At 38.6% G+C, this 26,673-nt stretch overlaps 1 protein-coding gene across 2 annotated transcripts in view; it reads left to right on the top strand.

Annotated features, from left to right (window-relative positions):
• The window catches only part of PAWR (pro-apoptotic WT1 regulator), a 98,729-nt gene extending 72,930 nt beyond the window's left edge, over window positions 1-25,799 (top strand). For both annotated transcript variants that reach the window (XM_075209589.1, XM_075209590.1), the window contains exons 4-7: window positions 1,572-1,606; window positions 21,488-21,635; window positions 21,728-21,832; window positions 23,936-25,799. In XM_075209589.1, coding sequence (XP_075065690.1) covers window positions 1,572-1,606; window positions 21,488-21,635; window positions 21,728-21,832; window positions 23,936-24,022 — 375 coding nt within the window. In that variant the 3' untranslated portion in view covers window positions 24,023-25,799. The remainder of the gene's footprint in view (window positions 1-1,571; window positions 1,607-21,487; window positions 21,636-21,727; window positions 21,833-23,935) is intronic.
• The last annotated feature ends 874 nt before the right edge of the window (window positions 25,800-26,673 follow it).

Raw genomic sequence — 26,673 nt, 5'->3', positions numbered from 1 at the left:
ATCAGGAGGTTAATGAAAACGACAATACATTAATTCACAGACACATGACGATGGTAGAAAAAAATTCTAATTTATTAACATGTTAATAAAAACAGACTTCTATATTGTGTAAACCAATATGAAAGCTAAAGCCTCTTTCTCCCACTTTCATGAAGTACCAACCTTATTTAAAACACACATATAAATTGGATGTGGTACCACAGTTTTGTCTGTAGTCATTTACATATGTCCGCATATCCTTTGCTAGTCAATAGTTCATTGTTAATGTATTTACATGCCTCTCCTGAAGTTGTTTTCGCCCCATATGTCCGTACTATATGTCCTGAACCGATACTTCTAACTGCTGTGAATTTTGAGGCAATTGTCGGCATTCATCTACATTGAATATTGCGCAATCCGTGTGTACTTTTCTTGACAGATTTTCTTTTTTTTATTTTTTTATTTACATAATTTGACACTGCACTTTTTTCCCCCAAAGAGATGTGTTTTACACCACAATGTTCCTACATCAGCTTGACAGTGGCCTCACATTATTGCTTTGAGCTGTTGGCAGACTATACCCTTTCCATTTAATTCTCAGCCTGTGGCTTTCTGTTTACCTCTTTTCCAGTCCTGACATCATGACACTGTCCCTGTCACATGAAGCCCTCTTCTCCCTAACATAACCGCATGACTGGACAGACCATTGCATCCCACAAGATCAGCAAACTCACCTCCTGAATTACGCTGTGCTGCTGTAAATATTCTGATTAGCTATAGCTTGTTCTGTTCCAACCTATATAAAAACTGGAACACACAGACAAGCATGAGATCCTCTAGTCAGTTGTACTTTAAAAAACAAATATAGATTAATAACAGGAAATAATAAATTTTTGGTCATTATTTAATATCACAAATAAACAAGATGTATGACTGTATGGTAAAATATTATATAGGTAAGTATAAATCTGTGTTTAGAATTCTTATTAGGCAGTTGAAAGTGTCAAATTGTGTAAGATCAGATATTGGGAACTGCCTGGTAAAACGTAAAGACAGCTATACAAATATATAATATAATGATTTTCAGTTGAATTTAATGAATGAATATGCCAAAGTATTTGTATACAAGCAGATAACATTTACATTTTTGAATTTGGCATATTGTTTACCTTTTATAGTTTAGTTTATTTACCTTTTCTCGGAGATATTACAAATGTCTCTTAAAAGGTAACTTAAATCGAGGACAGGGAAAATGAAACATGTAGCTTGGAGGGTTTTCTTCCTTTAAATGCTGCTGTTTGTGGTGTGCTGCACTGCATCAGATTTCGGTGGTAAAAATGGACCTGATCCAGCAAGATACTTTAACCAGAAATACATTTGGTGTAATAAGTTTTGGGATGAACGTTTTCAATGTATTCATATTTTCCATCTGATTTATATGCTGATGTGAGCATACTTTGGATTTTGGCTAACAAAAATTACTTTTCAGCTGTTCTCTATAACCACATAAATGTAATTCCAACTTTTAATGCACCACAGTGAAGACTAATTATGTTTAACGTCAATTTCTTCTATTTGTGTCTTTTGCCTAGGAAACTATAAGAAACGTGCCAAACAAATATAAAAGGTAAGGCAATGACTACATTTCAAGTGGATTAAGTATTATTAGTGTGATTTCTAAAAAACTAAATAAATGCAAAACTACTAGATAATCTGCATAAACTGGAAATGTTTGGCCTTTTTTGTGCATTTAAATTACTGCAAAAATGAAGAGGACTATAAATTTTTGCCAGAAGCACCAACCCCGTTATACAGCTTAAACTCTAAACATTCCCTCCACCATTACTGCTGGAACCCATGTATTCCCTGATTCTCACCCCTGCTGCCACCACCTGGTCAGTGTATGCAATTCTCACCCCTGGAGCCACCACCTGGTCAGTGTATGCTTGAGACCACAGACTCTAAAACAATATCATGCTGTTACATTGCAGTAGATTGGACTTTCCACAATAAGATGAGCATTAGGTGAGAGGCAGCAATGCTTGGGGGGGGGGGGTAGTTTAGGAATTTTAGCAAAATGATTAGTGCCATTCCCCTTTAATAGAAAATGTAGCACAGCTTTTGAGAAACATATTGTAGCTATTTTTTTTATGCAAAAACCCTACCATCAAAGTTCATTTATTAATATTCAATGATATTGCTTAATATTCAGATTCAGTTTATGTGTTATGGGAAATTTTGTCATTTTTATGCTAGGTCATAAAATTAGAATATATTTTAATTGGCTAAATAGAAACTTACCACAATTTTATTTATTTTAGTAATATGGTACAATGATTAAAGTGATATAGTCCAAGGTTTAAAACTTGAATAACAAACTATGTATTTAGTAATACTCACATATTGTGCATAGGCTAACTACAGAACACAATCGATTTTACACCGCACCAAGCTTTAAACCCCTTGAAGGTCAATTACATAAATAATGTTTAATCATATAGGGGAGGTGCTCCAATACTATGTATCAGAGAAAGAAAGAAAGGAATAGTATTTTGTGGGCACTCTTTTATACAAATGGTTGTGATATATTGGTATTATAAAAACAAATAAACTTTATTGTTGATTATGTTAAAAATTGTCACAGCGAAATATTAAAAATGATGAATGTGATATTGAAACCTGTAATAATTCAGTTAAAAGGTAGAATACTACCAAGCTGGCTTGCTGCTATTAATCTATGTGATTAGCGGCTAACGAGTATAATATAGTACACTCAATTGGTATGAATCTATGACTAGGAGTTCCTATAGTGGGTCTCTGCTGCTAAAATATCAGCAGGGATCCATAATTAAGGCTGATAAATAAGGCACTGTTGAATGGGATAGACCTATGGTTCAGATAAACTATTTGGTATGAATAAACCCTTTAATCCCTTAATTGGTGTCTATAAACCAAAATACTAGTTATCACTTCGATAGGTATAACTTAATGATGTATAGAAGCTAAAGACTTATAAATGCCTTTCTATTATTTGGTTGTAATAGGCTGGTTTCTAAATGCTCCTGATAGAATCAACCTAATATCCAGCTGCTAACAGGACCTAATCCTGATCTCCTAGCTAAGTGTGTACTGACTCTCAGCCTATATTGTTTGTTTATAAAAATAGAGCAGCGAGCTCAGCGTAACGCCGACGCGCGTTTCGCTTCTGAGCTTTGACAAGGCAACCCGATGGTCGGTTGTGGTAGGCTCTATAAAGGGGAAATTCCCGCCCCTTAAGTGACGTACATAGGTCAGCTGAGCCGAGGATTCAGAGGCTCGCTATTACTATGAGTCTGAGTGGTTCTTTGTATCACGTGAAACATCACATGATACTATGACGTCATTTGTTGATATCACCATGGAGATAAGGGCTTGTTACAAGATTATGTAGCTGGTTTTCCATATCAGCCACAATGAAATATTTGAAAGTTACATGAAGTATGACTTTGACTTTAACATTATTTATATTGTATGGACCATATATCGGAGGGCTTTATTAGTTAGAAATTATAATACTTAGCCGATATAGCTCGTATATTATATTGGTTAAGTCATTCACAAGACAACCAGGTAAGTGGTTAGCGTTTCAAAATACATAATGGATCTAATTGCTTATTACTAAACGATAAAGACATCATATAGATAAATTTAATCTGGGGTAGTGTAAGTTCCATATTGTGATATATAGCCATGTTATGTTTACAATGTGTTGAGCGTGAATGTTAATGACTTCACTTTGATTATAACTGCAATACTTAACCATATATTTTTTTTAGATTAAATTTATCTATATGATGTCTTTATCGTTTAGTAATAAGCAATTAGATCCATTATGTATTTTGAAACGCTAACCACTTACCTGGTTGTCTTGTGAATGACTTAACCAATATAATATACGAGCTATATCTTTTTCCAATATTAATAGCATAGGCTAACTAGCAATAAATTACATTATCTAAATGAGAACTCCAGTTATATTTGAAAAGACTGTTGCATGAAGCCCTCTCCATTAGTAGAACCACTTAGATACTCCCCAGGAATCACTGTCAGTCTTTGCATACTGTGATGACTGGAGAATACAAATATCTGTGAACTGGGAAAAGTATGTCTGGAGTGGTGGTGGGGCTTAAAGACGGATCCTGGCAATTCTACTTCTAGAGGGATACTGAGTTAAAAAAAAATAATAATAATCATGTGTGGCTATAGTTCTCCTTTACAGTACTTCAAACATATGTTCTGTGGTGTTCTTTCAGTTAGTGGGGTTTCTGCAGATTATATTTCCAAGACAACAATGCCTAGAAATGTCCATCGGAGGCGCCACCTGTTTGAATGTTTGCTGAAATTATCCAATAGTTTCTGTCCCTCTTACACGTCCCTGACAGCTCTCCAAGCACCACTGCATGAGCAATTCAGTCTTCTCTATTTCTTATGTTAGCAGTGGCATAGGGACCCCATCAAATTATTTGGGAGGAAGGAGGACGGTTTATGTGAAAGAAAAAGTGGATCATTTTTGAGATTAAGCAAAAGGAGTAGCAGTGCCTATTATTGTAGGTTTGTCATCAGTTAATTTATTTGTCATGTTTTTTCTTAGTTTAGAAAAAGGCTCTGAAGTCGCTAGTCTTAAATATCCACTGAGAGAATTTCTTCTGTAGGAGCAATTTTATTGAGTACACTTTTAAAGCTGAGTGGTCATGAAAATATTTTTGTACATTTTTATGTGTGATCGGTACAGTACAATGTATGAGATGTGAATGGTTCACTAAACTGGAACTGAACATAATGTACTTGATTGTATTACTTTAATTCTTTTTTTGGTGAATAAAACAGAAATGTCATACCCTATGAAACAAAGCAAATCATAGCAGAGATTGAATTTTTTCCATTACCACCGATGTAATGTTTTGTAATAAAATGTCTTGCTACTGTGAAATTAGGTTGACAGGTAAGCATTTTTTGCACTTATATGTATTTGGTAATATAAAGGCAGCTACAAAATGGTAAGGGCAAGCAAAGTAAACAAACAAGCGGGTAGTGAAAGTCAGGTAAATATGAGATAAAAGGAGGGCGAGAATGATCGTAACCTCATATAAAAGGGAATGGTATAAATATACAAAAGTCAGCATCTAGTGACCCAAACCTACACACAGGGTCTTAAACATTGTTAAATACCGAATATACTCGAGTATAAGCCGACCTTTTTCAGCACATTTTTTATGCTGAAAAAGCCCCCCTTGGCTTATACTCGAGTGAGTCCCGTTTTCTCAGCTCTTAACTTCCGCAGTGGAACGCATGTGCCTTCCACTGACAGGAAGGTTGGCATTTGAAACGCACATGCGTTCCACTGCGGAAGTTAAGTGCTGAAGAAAATCCCTCCCTACCAGGCACAGAGGAGAGTTTACACAGGGGGACACATCCAGAGCTCCTCGTCAATGAGACGGAGATGCAAGATGTGTGTACTGTCCTAAAGACAGTCTAGTAGGAGACGGGCGCAGTACCTGGGGTGAGCAGTTTATCTAGTAATTATTAATGACAAACATATCCTCTCCAATATTTTCCAAATTGTGGCATCTGCTATCCCATATGAACGCTATATACACTATATATACACCTTACTAATATGGTTGCTGATTTTTTGGTACATTTGGAGACATTTTGGGAGCCTGAGCTTATTAAAAGAAGCAAGTTATTTCCCACCTTAGGCCTATACTTGAGTCAATAAGTTTTCCCAGTTTTTTGTGGTAAAATTAGGTTCCTCAGCTTACATTCGGGTCGGCTTATACTCGAGTATATATGGTAGGTCCTTTCGGTTGCATAATTTGCGATGATGTGCCTTATTGATCAAGTGTATCATAATTTTTGGACGAGTGTCTTAGTGTCAGAGGTCGGTTGCTACCGTGTGTGCCGCAGAAAGGATGTGTTTCAGAATTTGTGAGCAGATTTTTCCGAAACATAGGTACATGGATGCAATAGAATATCCAGTCCTATCATAGTCTATATAGGGTATATACTTCTGTCCAAAAATGTTGGACTACTGGACAAAAATAAAATATGTGGCTAGAAGTCTGCAGCATGAAAGGGAAGAGTTTGAGGAAAGTATGAAGTCTATCAGTAGTATAAAAGTACTTTAACCCTGGAAACACAAGGATCCAAAGAGTGATAACTTGAAAATATAAATTAGGACATAAAGATGTTTTTTTCTGTAGTATTTGTACATCCTGAAGTTTTTTATTGAAATGGGGTTTATAAAATTTGCAAACACAACATGCAACCCTTTGCTACCCATGCCTTGATAAAGGTCCTATCCAGTCCATGTGTGAAAGCAGGGTTTCCAATATAGTTTCAGAGAGGGATATGTAGACTGAAAAGAATAAACACAAGCACTGTAGCATCATATCTCTGTATCCAGTCTCACTATACTAAGGGGTAGGGGAATAGGAGTTTCAGAGAGTAAGCACTGGTATGGACATGTCTGTGAGATCATTCCATTTCAGCCCATCTAGAATAGCAGCTGGCCCAAATTGAGATACATAGTAAAGCAGAAAGGAGAATGACACACAGAGCTCCCTAATTGTATGGTCAATTTCCTTTTTTTTTTTTTTTCTAAAAAAAATTAGTTTAAAAGGCTTCCAAAACCTTCACATGTGTGCACATTGCGAGAGTTTGGAAAAGATCCAACCTTTTTTGGGGGGGAGGAGGGGTGGGAGGGGGGCACACTTTCATTTTGATTGTTGGCATCACCCCCACCAATGAAATTAAACATTTATTCCATTTAGCCGAACAATGCCTGATGGACCAAAAATGAAGTTTATATTTGTGGTCGTATAACCCTGAGTAGTTTCAAGTAAAGAAGATCCCCCTAAATAAGAGATTGTCAATCTAAATCCATGGGGAAAATTCTGTCGCAGGAGGTGTAAGCTTGTTAACATTTTAATATTTTAACATGAGCTCTCTGTTATGTATATATATATATTTTTTTTATAGAATGAGCTACTGAATGGATAGAGGTTTATTAATTCATTACTTATAGCATCTGATATATTTCTTGATAGTTTCCTTATTATAACATGAGTATAGTACGTTATTTACGTTATTTTTACTTACTGCAATAATAATAGTATATAACTTACACAACATCAGTCCTTCCTTCTTTACTGCATGTTAGGAAATGATTGACGACTGCAGGTAACGGCATCACGGCTAGTATAGACCATCACTAGATGTGTGCATAACAGTTAGCAAATGTGCAACTGCTTTTTGTGATATTATGCACCAACTTTTGCCCACAATGGCGAGTTAGGTTGGATCGAGGGCATTCTTTCTGAAGTATGCATAGGAGTGTGCCTTCTTTTGCACTTAAATGCAGGAACAATATTTTATTTTGTGGGACAGGATTATTTAAATGCAATAAAGGAAATGAAAGGCTGCATTTACAAGGCATTCACAAAGCGGTACACATAAATTAATAATGTATGGGGATATTGGGACTATTTTTTAAGTCATAAATGAGGCTCAACTGAGTAGTATTTTATGAGAAATGTTGAAATGAATAAAGGAAATGACCTTAAAGTGATTGTATTCAATGTTGTACATTTTTTCATATCCGTGATCTAGATAGACACTGTCAATGGAGGATCTATGTTGGTAACATGAATGACCTGGCAATATGATTACAGCTTTTGTGAATAAGTGATTGTGCTGGGAGCACAAGTATATTGAAAATGTTGACACATAGGAAATATGGATAGATCTTACACAGCAGGTCTTTGTTTTTATCTGTAACAATGTGCTATATCCAGTTAAATATATTTTCTATATTTAGAGGGTTCAGTTGGTGGGGCACATCAGCACCATGGACAGAGTATAGGATATGGACTGCAGGTGGTTACAAAAGGTAGTACTGACGCTGTTGTAGATTCAGGATCACATAAAGCAAAATATGGACTCATTCACAATTTGCACTAGAAATGTGGATAAAAATGCAGGAAAACTTTTATATGTACTTTTAGATGTGTTTTTAGTCATGCCTTTTCTATGTGCTTTCCATATGTTGTGCTTTTACCAATGCTATCTATTGTACTGATCGTATCTGTTAAAAAAAAAATAGACAGACTGTGCTGCATTATGAAATTTTAAACATGCCCTTAAATTTTTAAGATGTAAAAGAGAGAATGGCAAAATTGACTTTTATTTGTCTTATTTTTACTGTGGATTTTTGTGTTTATGAAGGTGTACAAGCCAAAGTGAAAGTGTATAAGTGTGCACAAACCCTCATAGTTTCATTAATTTATTCATTTCACTTAGTATTTTGTATTGTCTCTTAGGTGTATATTTACTAAACTGAAAAAGTGGAGGTGTTGCCTATAGCAACAAATCAGATGTAATTATCATTTATTTAGTACATTCTACAAAATCACAGCTAGAATCTGATTGGTTGCTATAGGCAACATCTCCACTTTTTCAAACCCGCAGTTTAGTAAATATACCCCTTAGTGTGTAAAGAATAAGTGGTTCTATTCTTGCAAGAACCCTTTCAAAGACCATCTCAAAACAGCTTATTGAGATGTGTACATTATTTTTTTTTATATGTTTATATGGAGCATCTTTGTCTAGTGTCATAAATATACCAACTGCTGACCGTAAACCATGCAAATATGTCCTCGAGAGTAGAATAAACGTTCTAAGAAGTATTGTTTAATTCTTGGGCTATTTCATCCCTTTATTTATATTGTTTTGTGCACATTCTGTTTTTGTTTTTGCTGTTATTTGCAAAAGCCCATTCCCATTTTTTTTTTTTTTTCGAAAAGACCTCACTTACTAAAATATGCACATTTTTGGCACATGCTGATGCATTTAATTTAATATAATCGTTTTTTAAAATATTTTAGAAATACTCAAAAGAAAGGAACATGTCTAAATATAGCAAAACTAAGCTTCTTAAATTCCTGTTATGTTAATGTGTTTGGAAGGCTTGCATTTTTTGCAGAAGAACAGTATTTTTATACAGAATTGCCTGCCAAGTTGTGTTGTTGATTAGAAGGCTGCTAGTCTATACTTGTTTCCTTATGTTACAAATAAAGTATCGTGCCTAAAACATTTTTTAAACAGTAGAAATTGTTTGAAGAAGGTGTTCGTACGTAACTGTGACAAATTAAATTTGAATTAATTCACAGAGAAGAAGTAGAAATAATATGTACTGAAATTAAATGGATAAATACTGATCTTTTATTCTTAATGAAAAACTTGAAATATAATTTGGGGATTAACTATCCTTCTGATTTTTCTTCACCTAAACATTTTATTGCGGAAATCTAATTTTAATGTCTACTACAAAGCCATAAGGATGAACTGAAAATCCCTGCCAAGCATTGATTATAATTTAATGTAAAATATGCCAAAAAGCATATATGTTCACAGTAGGGGATACATGTGGTCACATAATTATTTGCAAGGGTGGCTTGCAAAAATATCCATTTATTGAAGGGAGGTTAAAAAACGGAGACTGAAGTGTAGCTAAAGGGCATATTTATGGCAAGTGATTGCCAGCTCGCTTTTCTTGTCAGACTGTTTCTACAGCCATATCTGGTGAGAAGTTTGATATATAGAACACATCTGATACCATGACTAATATGCAGTGATATATCTCATTCCATAACTAGTTTTCAGTGCCATATCTTATGCTACAACGAACTTGCAGATCCATATCTGGTGGTAAATATACTTATCCACTGCACTGACCTATTACGCTTTCTACTCATTTGACAAGTTATTCTATCTACCTCCAGGATCCCTCACATTTTCGATCAGCAATGGCCGATAGTGCTGTTCATGCCCTTAATGCTGACAGGCAATCCTAATTCTCTGTAGAACAGCAATGCCAACAGCTATCAGGTAGTTTGCAGTGATAGCTATATATATTTCTAAAGTCAGTTTGGAATAAATGCTCCTGATCTAGCGTTTATATATTAATATGGATTGCGAGAAGAATAGACTTCCAATTAGGAAATATTGTTAGGAACCCCTCCAGCCGGCACAACACAACCCGGAGTCTACTCTGCCAGTCAGGTGTTCACTGGAGCCCCTGATGGTGGGGACAGACTGGGCTGCAGACTGACAGAGGGTCGTGAAGTGTGTACCGGCTGGGGAGAACCCAGGCAAGAAGAGTCAGGTCCACGCAGAGGTCAAGGGCCGGCAGCAGGTAACAGTAACAATGAACAAGCTGAGGTCAGAGGTCACAGGCAAAGTAGCAGAACGGGTAAACGAGCCAAGGATCAGGGTCACAGGAAACACAAGCGAAGTCAAATACGAAGCCAAAGGTCATACACGGGAAGTCAAAACGTAGATACAGGAAACAGGAACTGGAACAAGCAGGTCAGCAGACTGGAGCACAGAAGCTATAACCGGCAATGAGGCAGCAGACCTCATTGCCTTAAATACAACCCACAACCAATCAGAACCTGTCCCTAGACATGGCCACACTTGTAGGCTAATTGCCAGCACCTAGCAAGACCAATCAGGGCTTAGCCCTGAAATCCACACCTGCAGGCTAATGCCTGCTAATTCAGCCACAGGCTAAATCTGCCTGATTGTCCCTAGAGCGCATGCGCGCCTGGCTGCCAGGACACGGCGCTGAGGAAGCGTCCGACTGTTGCCTTGGCAACGGTCGGGAGTTGGAAGGAAATGACGTCCCGGTCGTCATGGTGACGGCCGGGATGTTGGGACCGACAGGAAGCGAGCCGCGGCGGCTGTGAGTACCGCCGCTGCTCGTGACAGTACCCCCCCCTTGAGGAGGGGTTAAGGAACCCCGACATCCCGGTTTCCTTGGAAATTTTTTAAAGAACTCCTTCAACTGTTTAGGAGCATCGAGTTGTCTCCGTGGAATCCAAGACCGTTCTTCTAACCCACTATTCCTCCACTGCACTAGGAAGTGCACCTGACCTGGCACTTTTTTGGAATCCAAGATCTTCTGAACAACGTATCTTGGTGATCTGTTTGATTTTCTCTCAGGCAAATTTGAAGACTGGATTTGAGTAGGATATAATACTGGCTTCAATAGAGAACAGTGAAATGTGTTGGGAATTCTCAACGAGCCCGGAATTCTTAACCTAAATGCGACAGAATTAACCTGCTTGATGATAAGGAACGGGCCGATGAACTTGGGGCCCAACTTTTTGCAAGGCTGTCTGAGTTTAATGTTTTTTGTAGACAACCACACTCTCTGGCCCACCTTGAAGGAGCAGATGGTACGGTGGCGATCCGAATTTTTTTTTTGCGACAAATGAAGCTTGTTTCAGAGATGCCTGTACTTTCCTCCAGATAACTCTGACATCTCTTGCAGTGGAACGGATCTCCTGGACACCAACTGGGTTAAGCGAATACAAGGAGTTAGATCTGGGGTGAAAACCATAATTGCAGAAAAACGGAGAAGTTTTAGCAGATGAATGACAGGAATTGTTACAGGCAAATTCCGCCCAGGGTAACAAGGAAGACCAATTATCATGGAACTCTGATGTGTAGCATCGTAAAAACTTTTCTAAGGACTGGTTAACTCTTTCGGTTTGCCCATTTGACTGAGGGTGATATGCGGATGATAAACTAACCTTGATTCCGGGAAGGGTACAGAAAGATCTCCAGAATTGCGCTATGAACTGAGAACCCCGATCGGAAACTATGTCAGTAGGAAGTCCATGGAGCCGGAAAATATGTTGAATGAATAAGACGGCCAAATCCCGAGCTGTAGGCAGTCTGGGTAAGGGAACGAAATGTGACATCTTGCTGAACCGGTCTACCACGACCCAAATGGTATTGTGTCCTGCAGAAGGTGGTAGATCCACTATAAAATCCATGGACAAGTGGGTCCATGGTTTTGCAGGTGGTGCCAAAGGAACTAACTGGCCTATTGGGCGGATCCTAGGAACTTTGTTTCTGGCACAAACCTCACATGAGAGGACATGACTCTTGACGTCAGCAGACATAGATGGCCACCAGACTGTACGGGAAAGGATTTCTAACGTCTTGAAAATTCCAGGATGCCCCGCAACCCTACTGTTATGCGCCTCTGCAATAACCGCCTTCCTTAGATGGACTGGAACAAAGAGACGTCGCTCCGGAGTAGTATCAGGGGCTAATTTCTGGAATCTCTGAAGTGTGATACTCAGATCTTGGGTCAACCCGGCATGGATTACAGAAGGAGGAATAATCGGCTCTGGGATAGTGACTGGAATGTGGTGTGCCGAGAAACTTCTGGAAAGGGCATCTGCCCGGACATTTTTGGAGCCTGGTCGGTAGGTGATCAGGAAGTTAAACCAGGTAAAGAATAACGCCCACCGGGCCTGTCTGGGATTTAAACGTTTGGCTGACTGTATATATTGTAAATTCTTGTGATCGGTAATGACAGAGATCTGATGTGAAGCACCCTCCAACCAATGCCGCCACTCCTCGAAGGCCCATTTGATTGCCAATAGTTCTCTATTACCGACATCATAGTTGGCCTCCGCTGAAGAGAACTGACGGGAGAAATAAGCACATGGGTGCAGACAATTAGTATGAGGATCCTTCTGTGATAGGATGGCACCGGCACCGATGTCAGAGGCGTCGACCTCAAGAACAAATGTCCTAGCTGGATCCTGATGTCTAAGGACCTGAGCGGAGACAAAGGCCTTTTTCAGGCTTTCGAATGAGGCTACTGCTTGGGACGACCAATTAGTTGGATCCATTCCTTTACGGGTCAGAGCGACAATGGGAGCCACAATGTCAGCAAAGTTGTGAATGAATCTCCTATAATAATTGGAGAAACCCAGGAACCTCTGCACCGCCTTAAGATTGTTGGGTTGCACCCAATCCAAAATAGCCTGGACCTTAGTTGGATCCATGGAGAATCCCTCAGAAGAGATTACATAGCCTAAAAAGGATACCCTCTGCACCTCAAACTCACACTTTTCCAGCTTAGCGTACAGGTGGTTCTCTTGTAATTTCTGTAGAACTTGTTTGACGTGAGTCTGATGGGCAGGCAAAGATCTGGAATAGATGAGGATATCATCTAAATAGACGACCACGAAACAACCAAGGAATTCCCGAAGAACTTCATTGATCAAGTCCTGGAACACTGCAGGTGCATTGCTAAGGCCAAACGGCATGACCAGATACTCGTAGTGGCCAGAGTGCGAATTGAATGCCGTCTTCCACTCGTCTCCTTCCTTGATACGGATGAGATTATACGCTCCACGAAGGTCGATTTTTGTGAAGACCGTAGCCCCTCTCAATTGATCAAAAAGTACGGAAATGAGCGGAAGAGGATAGGTGTTCTTAATTGTGATAAGATTCAATCCCCGGTAATCTATACAGGTCTTAGCCCTCCATCCTTTTTGGATACAAAGAAGCATCCTGCTCCTACGGGAGATTTAGATGGCCTGATAAAGCCTTTCTCCAGATTTTCATTGATGTATTCCTGCATGGATTTGGTCTCGGGAACAGAGAGAGAGTACAGGCGACCCTTAGGCAAGTTGGAACCAGGAATAAGCTCGATGGCACAGTCGAAGTCACGGTGAGGTGGTAAGGTGTCAGCAGCTTTCTTGGAGAACACATCCCAGAACTCATGATATTGTGAGGGAAGCTGCTCCGGAATAGACTGAATCACCCGCAGGGGCAGTGACAAGCAGGACTGTGTACAGTAAGAGCTCCACTGGACAATTTCTCCTTTTACCCAGTCCATGACAGGGTTATGACGGGAAAGCCATGGGTGGCCCAAGATCAAGGGAACTGATGAACAATCGATAAGGAGGAAGGTTATTGACTCTGAATGGAGAGCTCCGATTTTTAATTGTAGTGGCGAGGTCTCCCAGGAAATCTTGCCACCAGGCAACGGACCTCTATCTAAGCCACAGACAGTAATAGCGGACTTGAATTCTACCATCGGAATTTTAGCAGCGCGGGCGAACCCGATGTCCAGGAAGTTGCCTGCAGCTCCACTATCAATGAAGGCGGACAGGTCCATTGAACGAGCACTAAACGTGAGCTGTGCAGGGATCAATAAGGCGTTTTTCGGGGAGACAATCTGTAGACCTAGGTGAACTTTCCCCTCGTTCCCTAGGCATGCTCTTTTCCCGGCTTATTCGGGCAGGAACGGGAGAAGTGGCCTTTTGTGCCGCAATAGAGACATAAGCCCTGTGATCTTCTCTTGTCTCTTTCCTCAGGGGAGAGACGATACGCTCCCAATTGCATGGGTTCCTCACCATCCGTGGGAACAGGAATGAAGCCGGATAGATGTGATGATGTCTCCTTTTCGGTTTTCCGCTCTTTAAATCTCCTGTCGATTTTAATGGAGAGGTGCATCAGATCCTCCAGAGAGGTAGGAGATGGGTACTGCACCAAAGAGTCTTTGACCTGTTCCGACAGGCCAAGACGGAACTGACTCCGCAAGGCAGGATCATTCCATCCACTATCAGGTGACCATCTACGGAATTCAGCGCAGTATTCCTCTGCCGAGCGCCGGCCTTGTTTCAAGGCCCGTAGATGAGCTTCAGCGGAGGCAATACGGTCCGAGTCGTCATATAATAGACCTAACGCCTCGAAGAAAGCGTCTACTGACTGCATGGCAGGACTGGTCTGCGGCAAGGAAAATGCCCAGGACTGAGGGTCACCCTGTAGAAGGGAAATGATAATCCCGACTCTTTGATGCTCTGACCCAGAGGAGCGGGGTCTCAATCGGAAATAGAGCTTGCAGCTCTCCCTGAAATTCCGAAACAGGGACCTATTTCCAGAGAAGCGATCCGGCAAGTTCATCTTAGGTTCACAGACGGAACTTGAAGTGGGTTATGACACTTTTGCGGCTTCTTCTTGAACAGACAGACGCTCAGCCAATCCCTGGATCATCTGATATAAGGACTCAACATAGGCTGCTAGGGCTTGTGCCGGAGACGGTGAGGATCCACTTGCATCCATTCCAAACTTGTCTCTGTGAGTGGGCCGATTATAATGTTAGGAACCCCTCCAGCCGGCACAACACAACCCGGAGTCTACTCTGCCAGTCAGGTGTTCACTGGAGCCCCTGATGGTGGGGACAGACTGGGCTGCAGACTGACAGAGGGTCGTGAAGTGTGTACCGGCTGGGGAGAACCCAGGCAAGAAGAGTCAGGTCCACGCAGAGGTCAAGGGCCGGCAGCAGGTAACAGTAACAATGAACAAGCTGAGGTCAGAGGTCACAGGCAAAGTAGCAGAACGGGTAAACGAGCCAAGGATCAGGGTCACAGGAAACACAAGCGAAGTCAAATACGAAGCCAAGGGTCATACACGGGAAGTCAAAACGTAGATACAGGAAACAGGAACTGGAACAAGCAGGTCAGCAGACTGGAGCACAGAAGCTATAACCGGCAATGAGGCAGCAGACCTCATTGCCTTAAATACAACCCACAACCAATCAGAACCTGTCCCTAGACATGGCCACACTTGTAGGCTAATTGCCAGCACTAAGCAAGACCAATCAGGGCTTAGCCCTGAAATCCACACCTGCAGGCTAATGCCTGCTAATTCAGCCACAGGCTAAATCTGCCTGATTGTCCCTAGAGCGCATGCGCGCCTGGCTGCCAGGACACGGCGCTGAGGAAGCGTCCGACCGTTGCCTTGGCAACGGTCGGGAGTTGGAAGGAAATGACGTCCCGGTCGTCATGGTGACGGCCGGGACGTTGGGACCGACAGGAAGCGAGCCGCGGTGGCTGTGAGTACCGCCGCGGCTCGTGACAAATATACAATAAGTCCCAAGGAAATCCCAGGTGGTGATACAAGTGGTGTCATCATTGCCCTGTCCCGCCCTATTGACAAGGAGGAAAGGATGTATCTGGTAGGGTGGCCTACTCCCCTGGAGTCTGGAAGAAATTCCTGAGTCTCCCAGATTTTCCGTGAGAGTAGGCAAAGTCCATATCAGAAAGTATTCTATTGGGATCATCTTTTATTTCTAGCTTCACAATCTGCAATGAGAAATTAAGGAATCCATAGTAAAGTCAGACATACTATTTATTATGTATCATAATTGGCAAACACGATTAAAAGGGATTATGACAGTTGATCGCTTGAAATGTATTCCTGGTCATTAGATGGACAATGTTTACTCAATGGGCAGTAGTTTGAAATCTCTCATGTGTTTTTTGCATGCACTGCTTCTATTGTGGTGTTTTTAGTCTGTGAAATCTTTGCCTTTTTGTTTTTGTTTTGTTTTTTTTGCATTGTGGTTCAGAAATTTGCACCTTTCGCCAGTGGAATTTGGCATTGAATCTTCCCAATATTTTTTTGACTGCAACACACAGCAAAATTAATTGTCCATTGTCTCAACTATTTATTCGGTGAGATGCAAATTTACAAATACAGTGCAAAATAACATTCCACAAAATGATGAAACAAAAACAGAACTAGAAGAATGTGAGACTGATTCAGAGTGGAACGCAAGCTTAAGCGTAACTTCTATTTGAAAATGCTGCACACCATATTCAGTTGAAGTTGCACCCAGGTCTGAATGAGTAACCGATGCATCCTCTTGACAAATTGCAAATATGTGCAAAAACCTTTTTGTTTTATATTGTGACAAAGGGAGTTGTTTGGCACAGGCCTCAAAGAGAACAGTTAGGTATTCAGCTGACATTCTGCAGGGCAAGACAGCAGAGATTTACGCTTTTGTATAGCAGTGCATATAGCTTAAAGATATACAAGTGGAGCACGTATGTGTGACAAGATAATAGTGTGTTTTAACTTACATATTTTGAAGTCATTTAGAGGTATCTTTTTCCACAGCTATGAGCAGCTGACAGGGTGTGTCTGCAGTGAGACTTATCAAGCAGAGCACCTGAAGAGAACTATTCTATAAAGTTCAGGTGGGAGTATTACCTGTCCATCAGGCTAGTGCTGGGGAAGTAGTGTAAAGTATTTAGGCCTGAGAGATGCACTAATCAGTGTGACTGATGCTGAAAAAGTTGGCCGGTGACTAGGGAGTTTGTCTTTGTTAACTTAGCAGCAGGGTTTCAAGTAAGATTGGAATTTTGTGTTGTGAACTACTTTGCCGTCCTGACAATTAAAAAGAAAAGTACAAGCAAGAAGTTGTCGTGTGTGCGTCATTAGAAGGGTGCTCATGTCATAATATGTTATGAACGTAATTGCTATGAAGCATCATTTAAACTTGAATAACCTAGTACTTGATACAGCAGGAACAACACTTGTCAAATCGTAATCTAAGCACTACACTACTAAAGTCTCAATAAGCATCTGTGAATCATTAGCAGACCTTCAATTACAAACCATTCGCTAGTTTAGGTATTCGTCATTATCATCCGCTACATACACATGCCACTGACCACCCGCAGATATAAATTCTTCTTCCGTCGTATCTGCGAATTCAGACGTTCCAGGATCAATATGAACACAATTGCTCACATGCGCTGTTACTGTACATTGCCTATGTTGGAACACCCATTCCCTTCCCCGTCACGCATCTTTAGTCGGAAGTGGCAAAACATTGCAGGTCTGAATAGCCACAATTTCATACGTTTGCTTTCTGAGCATGCACAGAGTGAAAAGACGCAAAGATACTTTATACAAATGGGAGTGTAAGTGGAAAATAGCAGCAGAAGTGATATTTTGTAATGTCATCCTCCTACTTTTGCAGAATTTCACATAGTTTTCAGTGAAGCACATGGATCTGAGGGCCAAGATGTCTTTGAGGGTGGGGTGGTGCAGCAGTTTGCTCCAGCCAGTGGGAGAATATGGGGGCTGGGGGTATTCTTTGCGAAGAGCAGATTTGGACTGAAGTGTAAATATTAGCTTCATTTTGTGGGATAGGACTTTTTAAATGAGATTGAGAAAGCACAGTTACAGGGATGTTCCCTGCTTTCTGAGGGAAGGGTTTGTTTTTTTTTGTTTTTTTTTTAAATTCCTCCAAAGACTGTTAAGTGGGTATACACCTTGATATGTACTTGGTGGAAATGTTGGTGCACTGGGTCCCAAAATGAAGCCTTGTGGATATGTACATTTTGTAGAAGTTTGCAAATGGCCCTTGGTAATTCGACAGGGGTTAATTCATTAAAATTATTGAAACAATCCTGTCATCACTTGTGTGTAGGTTAATTAACCCTTTTTTCCTGAAATGTTTTATCGAGTTTTCAATAAATTGCAGTAATTGCTGCTGTCACTACCAGACTCACAGCACCCTTCTGGTCTCTCTAAAATTGAAAGAAAAATCCCCAAAGTTGTATTTCACACTCACTATTAGAATCAAAGTTCTGTCAAACTTATTTCAAGAGCTGACACTTTTAGGAAATCTTCAGTTACTCCTGGATTTATCTCAAACTGCAATTATAACACAATTTAATCTGAGTCTGAGTTATTGTGAATCAAACAATTTTCTACCTTAAATGTAACGTTTTAAAATATTCACTTTTTTTTATAACACAAATACTGAACTTTAATAAATAGAGTGTAATATGATCACAATGCTTATTGAATAAAAATTGATATACAAAAATATAAATGTAATACAGGTTTCCTAAAATAATTGCCAAATTGTAAATGGAAAAATTACACCAACTTACTTTAATATAATCTGCTGCCTGGTGGAGGGCTAGAAGGTCTACAGTTCCTCAGTAGCAGACTGGGCCCCAAAAATTAATAATTCCTAAAATCATTTTCTTTTAAACATATTTTGTTTGTATTGCTCTTTTGTTCCACAACACTTCTAATAATCATCATCATCAGCAGCAGCTATATAGCACCACTAATTATGCAGCGCTGTACAGAGAACTCACTCACATTGGTCCCTGCCCCATTGGAGCTTACAGTCTAATTTCTCTAACATACACACACACAGAGAGACTAGGGTCAATTTGATAGCAGCCAATTAACCTTGCTAGTATGTTTTTGGAGTAATGAATACTATAACTAGGATATCTCTTATGTAACATAACTGATATAATTTCACGCCCACTAAATAAGATATGGTTTTCTGCACATATGCATAAGAAACATGATTATGCTATATGGATTCTTTAGGGAGATACTTTATTTTGTTAGCTTCCTTAAGGGCTTGGTGTCTATTGATTACCCAAGTCATGTGGTTAGTTTCATTGATTACAGGTATAGATACAGAGGTCTTCTTTAAATGTGGATTATGGATAGTGGTCCTTTGATGTATTATGTTTCCTATATCAATATATAATATACTAGGAGTGACCACAGCTCTTATCTTTTGTGACTAAAAAGGAATTCCCAATCTTTCTGCATCAGGAAGCTGTGCAGTAAACCATTGTTGACTGGTCATCAGGACATTAAAGTCGCACAGCATAAACACTTCAGATATGTGATATAACACAAACCTCCCAAAGTAAATATCTGCATATGTGAACCCCAACCTTACTTGCAGACAATGATTTTGCATGTTAAAAGAACTGTTATCTTTGAGACGGACCCTGACCTCATTACTATATTATTTTCCTAACTTCTGATTTGACCGTAATCATGACAACTACAATAATTAAACAGCGTCAGTATTACAAAATGCTGGGGTGAAAAATGGAAGCAAGATGAGTCAAACAAACAGAGTAGGATAAGGATAAAGAAATGATGTTTGGGTAAGGATCTGCCAATGTGCACATATGATGATCATAGTAGAATTTACAAGTGCTGGAATCGCCAAATATTAAACTAATGGTTAAAATGTGTTTTGGCTCTTTGTAGAGAAAGTATTGCAATAAATTATCCGTAATATTATTTATGTATGCGACAACGGGCTGTGACAATATTGTTTTTTTCCAGCATTGTTGCAGTGTAAATTTAGGTGCCCATGCAGACATACTGAACCAGTGATATGTGAGATTCACTATTACAGTATGTTACCTGCAGTTTAACAATGCTGCTAGATTTGTTGTTGTTAAAATATAAATAAATGTGTGGGGAAATGTTATTTGGTTGCATTTAATTATTTGTACGGAGTAAGCAGTTGTACAATTTTATATATTGTTTGGCTTGGTGGCACTTTTACAAATAAAAAATAGCAGCAGTAATGGGATAAGTCAGTCTACAGTCTCCCATTTGCTCCTTTACACTGATAAATAATAATTGTCCTGTGTGGCTTGCAAATAGTTTTCCTTGGCACGGTTTCCATATTTCTACCAAGCGCAAGCCAGAGGTTAAACAACATTGACCCAATCATATTCAATCATCTGGTCTATGGAAAAGACAAATGTTGTTCTGACTGAAGTTTTTGAACACCCTGTCTCCTAGTCACATTAGGACAATCTATTTAGCCAGTTGGCATAGTTACATTCACAATAGAAGGATTCTTGCAGTCATTCTTCCTGTTTAGTTTACAATTGCTTCAAACCATACACAATTTTTGTTCATACTGTTATAACAACTACACATCGTTAAATGTAATTGTCTGATTAATCAATGCAAGATGCAGCCCAAACAATACAAATAAATATAAAACCGTATCTTAACAAGGTATGTTATAATTTTCCACTTATAGTGTTCTCTTTTTATTTCATGAATATGAAAGGTATATGAGAGTAAGTTATTTGCACTATGTACAGAATGAGTTTTGGCAATTGTTTTGCCGGACCTAATTTTTAACAATTACTGTAAATAAGGTGTTCTGCTACAAAGCATGGAATGCACATGGTAATGTGGCCCTCTACTCTCTCATTTAAATAGTTTTCCCCTGTAATACAAAATCCTGTTTTATTGGTTCACAAGTCTCTGATCTCATGTCTGTACCAGTCTCTGCAAGAAATGGCCCAATCCTCCCAACACTATTCAAAGTTTGTACCCCCTGCTGGTGCTACCTTCTTATTCTGCAGATCCATAAGCTTAGCCATAAAACGGGGAGCATTTGTTCAAAAGTTAGATTGTGACATCTCCATAGAACATTTGTGGTACAGGTTATAAATCATCCTTATGCAGCAGTGTCCATCTACAGATCAATGTGTTGGCTTGTGTATGCCCTCCTGCATCTATTACTAAATATAGTGTTATACCTTTCTGGCTTCTGTGCTTTACAGCTGTGTGTGTATAATATATATATATATATATATATATATATATATATATATATATATATATGTATGTATGTATGTATTATACATATATACTGTATTTATACCATCAGGCTCATTTTGTTCATTTTCCCCAAGATAATTTTATTGATGTTTCTGCATTAGGTACAACTATGAGCCATGTCCTGGGGCAATACATAAAATATGAATATTTGTCCACAATACAGAAAGGAAGAATCACTCCCGCCCCCATGTATTTAGTAAAAGCTGTAGGAGCGCATGCTAAAGCCAGGAAAGTGGAAAACTTGTTAACTCCTTTCAATGTCCGACAACATATATGGATTTGTGAATAGACTTTTACATTTCCTGACTTGCATTGCATCTGTAATGTTCCTTACCTGTTGAATGTAAAATAAATCTCAATCACTTTTGCTGTTTCATAGCACAAACAATGCTCCTGATGATGAAGCCTTAAATCGTTTTTCCCGCAATGAACGGACAGCATGCACTCGCAACAGCAGAGAGACAGTTTCTTCTGTGAATTCTGGGCAGGGTAGTTCCTTGGAAAAAAAGATTGAAGAGCTTGAAAAGGTGAGCTAATATTTCATTCATCTCAGCTGCCTGCATGTTAGGATGCACAAACTGTATACAAAATATATTCATATATGTTGTGTGCTTGACAGGAGCTAGCAAAAGAGAGGCAAGAAAATCTAAGATTAGTGAAGATAATGCAAGACAAAGAAGAATTAATTATCAAAATGAAGGAGGAAATCGACCTACTAAACAGAGTATGTATTTATATTATTAAGATAATTACTAGATTCTTGGGTTTGGTGAAAATAATAGCTGCTGTTTTGTATGTATTCCATTCATAATAGTATATATTATATCATTAGTCTTCATGTCTAATAGAGACACATGGTTGCCAGTTGATGCTCGAAGTGCCAGGTGAAACAAATGTATGGGGGGGAATTCAATTCCCCCCGAAGTACCGCCGTGCTAAAACTATTACCGTTATTACGGTAGTTTTAGCCCGGCTTTCAGGGAGCTGCGAGCTGAAAGCCGGCGTTAGAACTACCGTAATGACGGTAATAATGTGCAGGCCGCGTTACTGTTAAAAGTAACGTGGCCTGCGCATTATTACCGATTGAATACCCCCATATGTATGTCTGTTTTACTTTTTTGAGACTTGTCATGCTGTCCTCTGTTGCCTATATGTGTAAGATGTGCAGAATCTGGCACAAACCTTCAGATTAGTATGGTGCACTGTTACAGTTGGCAGTAGAAGCTGGCAGCAAGGGCGTCATGTGCCGTAATCAGTATGCCTTATATTGAATTACCTATAGGCTGTGGTCTGGCAGGACAGCTTATAGGAGGGGGCCATTCGTGCCAAGGCATTTGGCACCTGCTACCAGAGGGCACTTGAATGGGATGTCCCTTATACTAAAAGTCAGAGAAGCAGCAAGTAAGAAATGTAAGATACACTTATTATTGCCATTAGATCACTTACACAGTGTGTTCATACAGTTGAATCAAACCATGACTGGCTTGCCATTCAGATCCCTGTTGAGAATAAATCACCATCCAGTCATAGATTATGCTGCTGTAAAGATGTATGAATGTACTGTATTGTATCAGCCCTTTGATGTAGAAAAAGAGCCTAAAGGGCAAATTATTTCTGATTAGGGGAGAGTTGTGAAGTTTTCAAGGTGTGCGGCAAGACCTTTGCCTTGTAAAAAAAAAAACAAACATAAAAAATAAAATGTTGTAATAATTACTTCATAAACTTAAAAAATGCACAGTTTTTAAGTGACCATATATCAAATAACAGTTCAGACATACAGGGCATATCAGAATTACACAATGACATTAAATAGTGCTCCAGGGAACATACTGACAGCTGTTTGTGGAACTGTAGTATACTGGTCAGTTTTTTACAAAGGGTGGGTGTTAAGTAGACCATCCAATAATGGGTAGACATATGTCAGGAACTGTTATTTTGGGCTCCTTTCATTCTGTGTGATCTCTATGTATTTTTGCAGGGTAGTAGAAGAAAATCAGTCATTCATTTGTATAAAATGGGGCCTTTTAAATCTGCACTGTGGTTGTGAAATATGGTGTCATTGATCTTCTGACATTACCTCAAGTCCCAACGGTCACTGACAGCTGGCAGATGCAGAGAGAGCCAGAACCAGAGGTCCAAAAATGTGACAGACAGCAGGCAAATAAAAGACCATGACAATCTCATATACTTGCAATCCCTTTACAAAGGGATGTCATGAACTATGTCTAGCATATAAATTAATTGTAATAGGCACTGGCAATAAATATTTTTACATTAGAGTGCCTTTAAGGGGCAAGTTAATTTGTTACTAGGTGATCATTGCACTTTAAATAAATATGTGTGTTTCTATGTGTGTATATATAATATTGTCAGAAATGTTTCAAGAGCCTTTGTTTTGTCTAGGGAAGAATAAAAGAACCCAGCACACCCTATGTCTCTGAGTAATTAAATGGTCAAGTGTAGTTGCAGAATGTGGTTTATTGTACCTTACAAACAATAAAGGGCTTGGTTCAGTGACTTTCATAATAACAGAGCACTTATATCAACATAATTCCTATATACACGCAGTATGTTTTAAAAACTATAATACAATAGATGTCTTCATCATCCCCTTCATAATTTCCTTCTTACCAGTGTCCCCCTTCTACCTTTACACTCCTGTGTTCTCTTACTACAAATCTGAATACATTTTATATACATTTTATATTTTCCCATACATATTACAGATGTGTGTATTTTCGAATAATGAATTTCCTTTTACAATGAATTTTACGGTATGGATTGCAGACTGTTTTTATTGACTGTCTCTTCTTATTTTGTTCCTGAGGATTTGGATGACATAGAAGATGAAAATAAACAGCTAAAGCAAGAAAATAAGACCCTTCTGAAAGTGGTTGGCCAGCTAACAAGATAGAAGATATATTAAATTTTCTCTGTAGAATAAAACACTACTGATTTTTGTTTTCTGTTGAAAGGTCGAGAGGGTAGAATAGGGGAAATTGGTTAAGGGAATAAGGGGATCTTAAGGCAACCTCTTCGATGAAGGGGGTGCACCCAATGTTTTTCAAAGATTTGATATAATGTTTAACATTGTATTTATTATTATTATTATGTCCTTGACAGATAAGAAATTGCACCAGCTTTTGAAGGTCTATAGCTATTTGTGATAAACATGATTCTGTACTGTCACGAAAATGGTTGTTTGACAGTTTAAGCATTCAATCTCAATTTTATCTCTGCTGTGCAATTTATTTTGTTCATGCCTTATCTTTGGGTACATAATGCTTTTTCACACTTTTTCTCCATCATATGAGAGGAGAAAGACCACTCGCTAAATATGTATGTCTTGTTAAATATATACATAAGTTAAATGTGCCCAAGGAAATACAACAGCCAGACAGAATTGTCCCTACCCTTGTTAAACCTGTGTCTGGAGAAATTCCCGGAGGACAAAGGGTGAAGGAAGAGGAATGTAAAACTAGTCACTGGAAAGGAATGCTTGATGTCTGGAGAGACCTAATCTTTACATGTAGAATTGTTAATATTTTTTGCTTCTTCAAATCCATCCACATGCTATTAACTAATAGAGTACCCATATAAGTGGTTATGGCAGTAACTGACATTTAAATAGATATTGCTAACCGCAATGTACAGAATAGCTCTGTAATTAAAGTGTTATATGTATGCAATTGCCACTATTGAAAGCAGAGTACTGCTATGTATGTATGTATATGTGTGTATATGTGTGCAATTTATCATACACACCTATAAGAAAGTAGTATTAGTGATGGCAATTGGTCAAAATGACATTGTACGCATCTGCTTTATAAGTGCCCATTGTGTTCTCTGGATTTTATTTCCGAGCTATACTCCATGCATAACACTATTATTTAAGTGTACCAGTCACCCAAACACACTGTATGTGGGCTTATCCATTAATAATGAGAATGCTGCATATCGTTTCACAAAGTACATGTGACATGATTGAGGCATGGCAGGTACCCGTTTAGCAGTGTCCCATTGATAGTGTTTCCTGGTAAGGAGTGCTGTCCAACTTTGTAAGGGGTGAGCTATCTTGTTTTCATTTACTGTATTGGTGGAATGATACCTATTTAAATGTTGTAGTAGAATGCTATGATAGGCCTAGGTAGGCCATAGTTAATTCCTATTTTGGCTTCATGAGCTTTTCCTCTTATTGAACAGTCTTGCTTAAAAAATTGCTTAAATAGACATTGAAATAAACATTGTTTACCGGATTTACTGCAATTAAAATGTTGATGATGTAATATTGTTGTTGGCTATAACAAAATTAATATTAAATAGGTAAATCAAAAATGGCCACATTATGGAAACATTTTGTGTTCTCTATTGTGCAAAAAAACCTCTAATATTTTCAGTTTTTTATGTGTTCAGTAATGAAATAACCTGCGCTATACTTTTCTGAATTTACTATAGCAAAATGCCCCAGAGAATTTGACATTAACCTTTTTTTTTTTTTTTTTAATAAGCCGGAAATCTTTCAAATGAAAAAAAGGCAAATGTTTGCCCAGATTGTGTAATAGAACCAAATGAGCATAAGAGTGCAAAAAGATTTTTGTGTACTGACGTTTCCTATGAAGTTGTATGCAACAATATATTTTTCTTGCTTGTGTAGATCGTACAGATTGAGATTAAAATATTCTTCTTTTTAATCTTTTCATGTTTTTAAATTTACTACAGTTAAAAAATCCAGTATATTATATTTTTTACTTGCTGCAAGCTTGAACTAGTCTCGAATATGGCTACATACAAATTTAGAGAAAGCAGTATTTTTTCATTTATAGGGATACTTTTATGTTTTACATGACACAGTATATGATATTTGAATGTATAGTTAGATTTTAGATGAATTTGTTCATGAATTCATTGTTGTAATTTTTGCTACTCAAGTTGATCCAAATTAAGTTAAATACAAGCAGAAAGGGACTACGAACTCTTAGATGCTGCATGAAATATGCACCTGCATACTTTTATTATTGTATTTAAATATTTTAGTTAGCACCTTTTCATTTTGTGTGTGGAATATAGTGTAAAACTGTCTGTGAGACAATTTGGCTGAGTTGTTTGAATAAAATTTATTAAATATACATTATACTATCACAAGTAAAATTCCTAGTTAGTTGCTTTTTCTGGAAAATCATGAATAGTTCTGAAACTGTGATTAATGATATTTGTGTGTAACACATTTAAAGTGCACCTATAGCAACCTCAGTCATGTGTAAACCTTGGGGAAGGGTGACGCAAAGAACAGATTAAGATGAATGTACTGACTGTAAACTTATGTCTTTCTGGAGGATTAGCAGTCCAGTGGATAATGCTGGTTTATTATCCAAAGAAAGGGGTCATCCGCTGGACTCAACCAACTAAAATTCAACCCATTTTATACTGTATTGTTGAAATAATTTGTGCTCCTACCAATATCAGCAGATTGTTTTCTAATGGAAAAATCACTAGAGTCCTCAAATTTTGTTCCTGAAACATAGATATTGATTTAAAATATCTGCTCTATATTAGTTAAATGTATGC

This window comes from Mixophyes fleayi, chromosome 4, assembly GCF_038048845.1.
Source record: "Mixophyes fleayi isolate aMixFle1 chromosome 4, aMixFle1.hap1, whole genome shotgun sequence".
NCBI classification, from domain to species: Eukaryota; Metazoa; Chordata; class Amphibia; order Anura; family Limnodynastidae; genus Mixophyes; species Mixophyes fleayi.
This window is presented reverse-complemented; position numbering and strand designations above follow the sequence as displayed.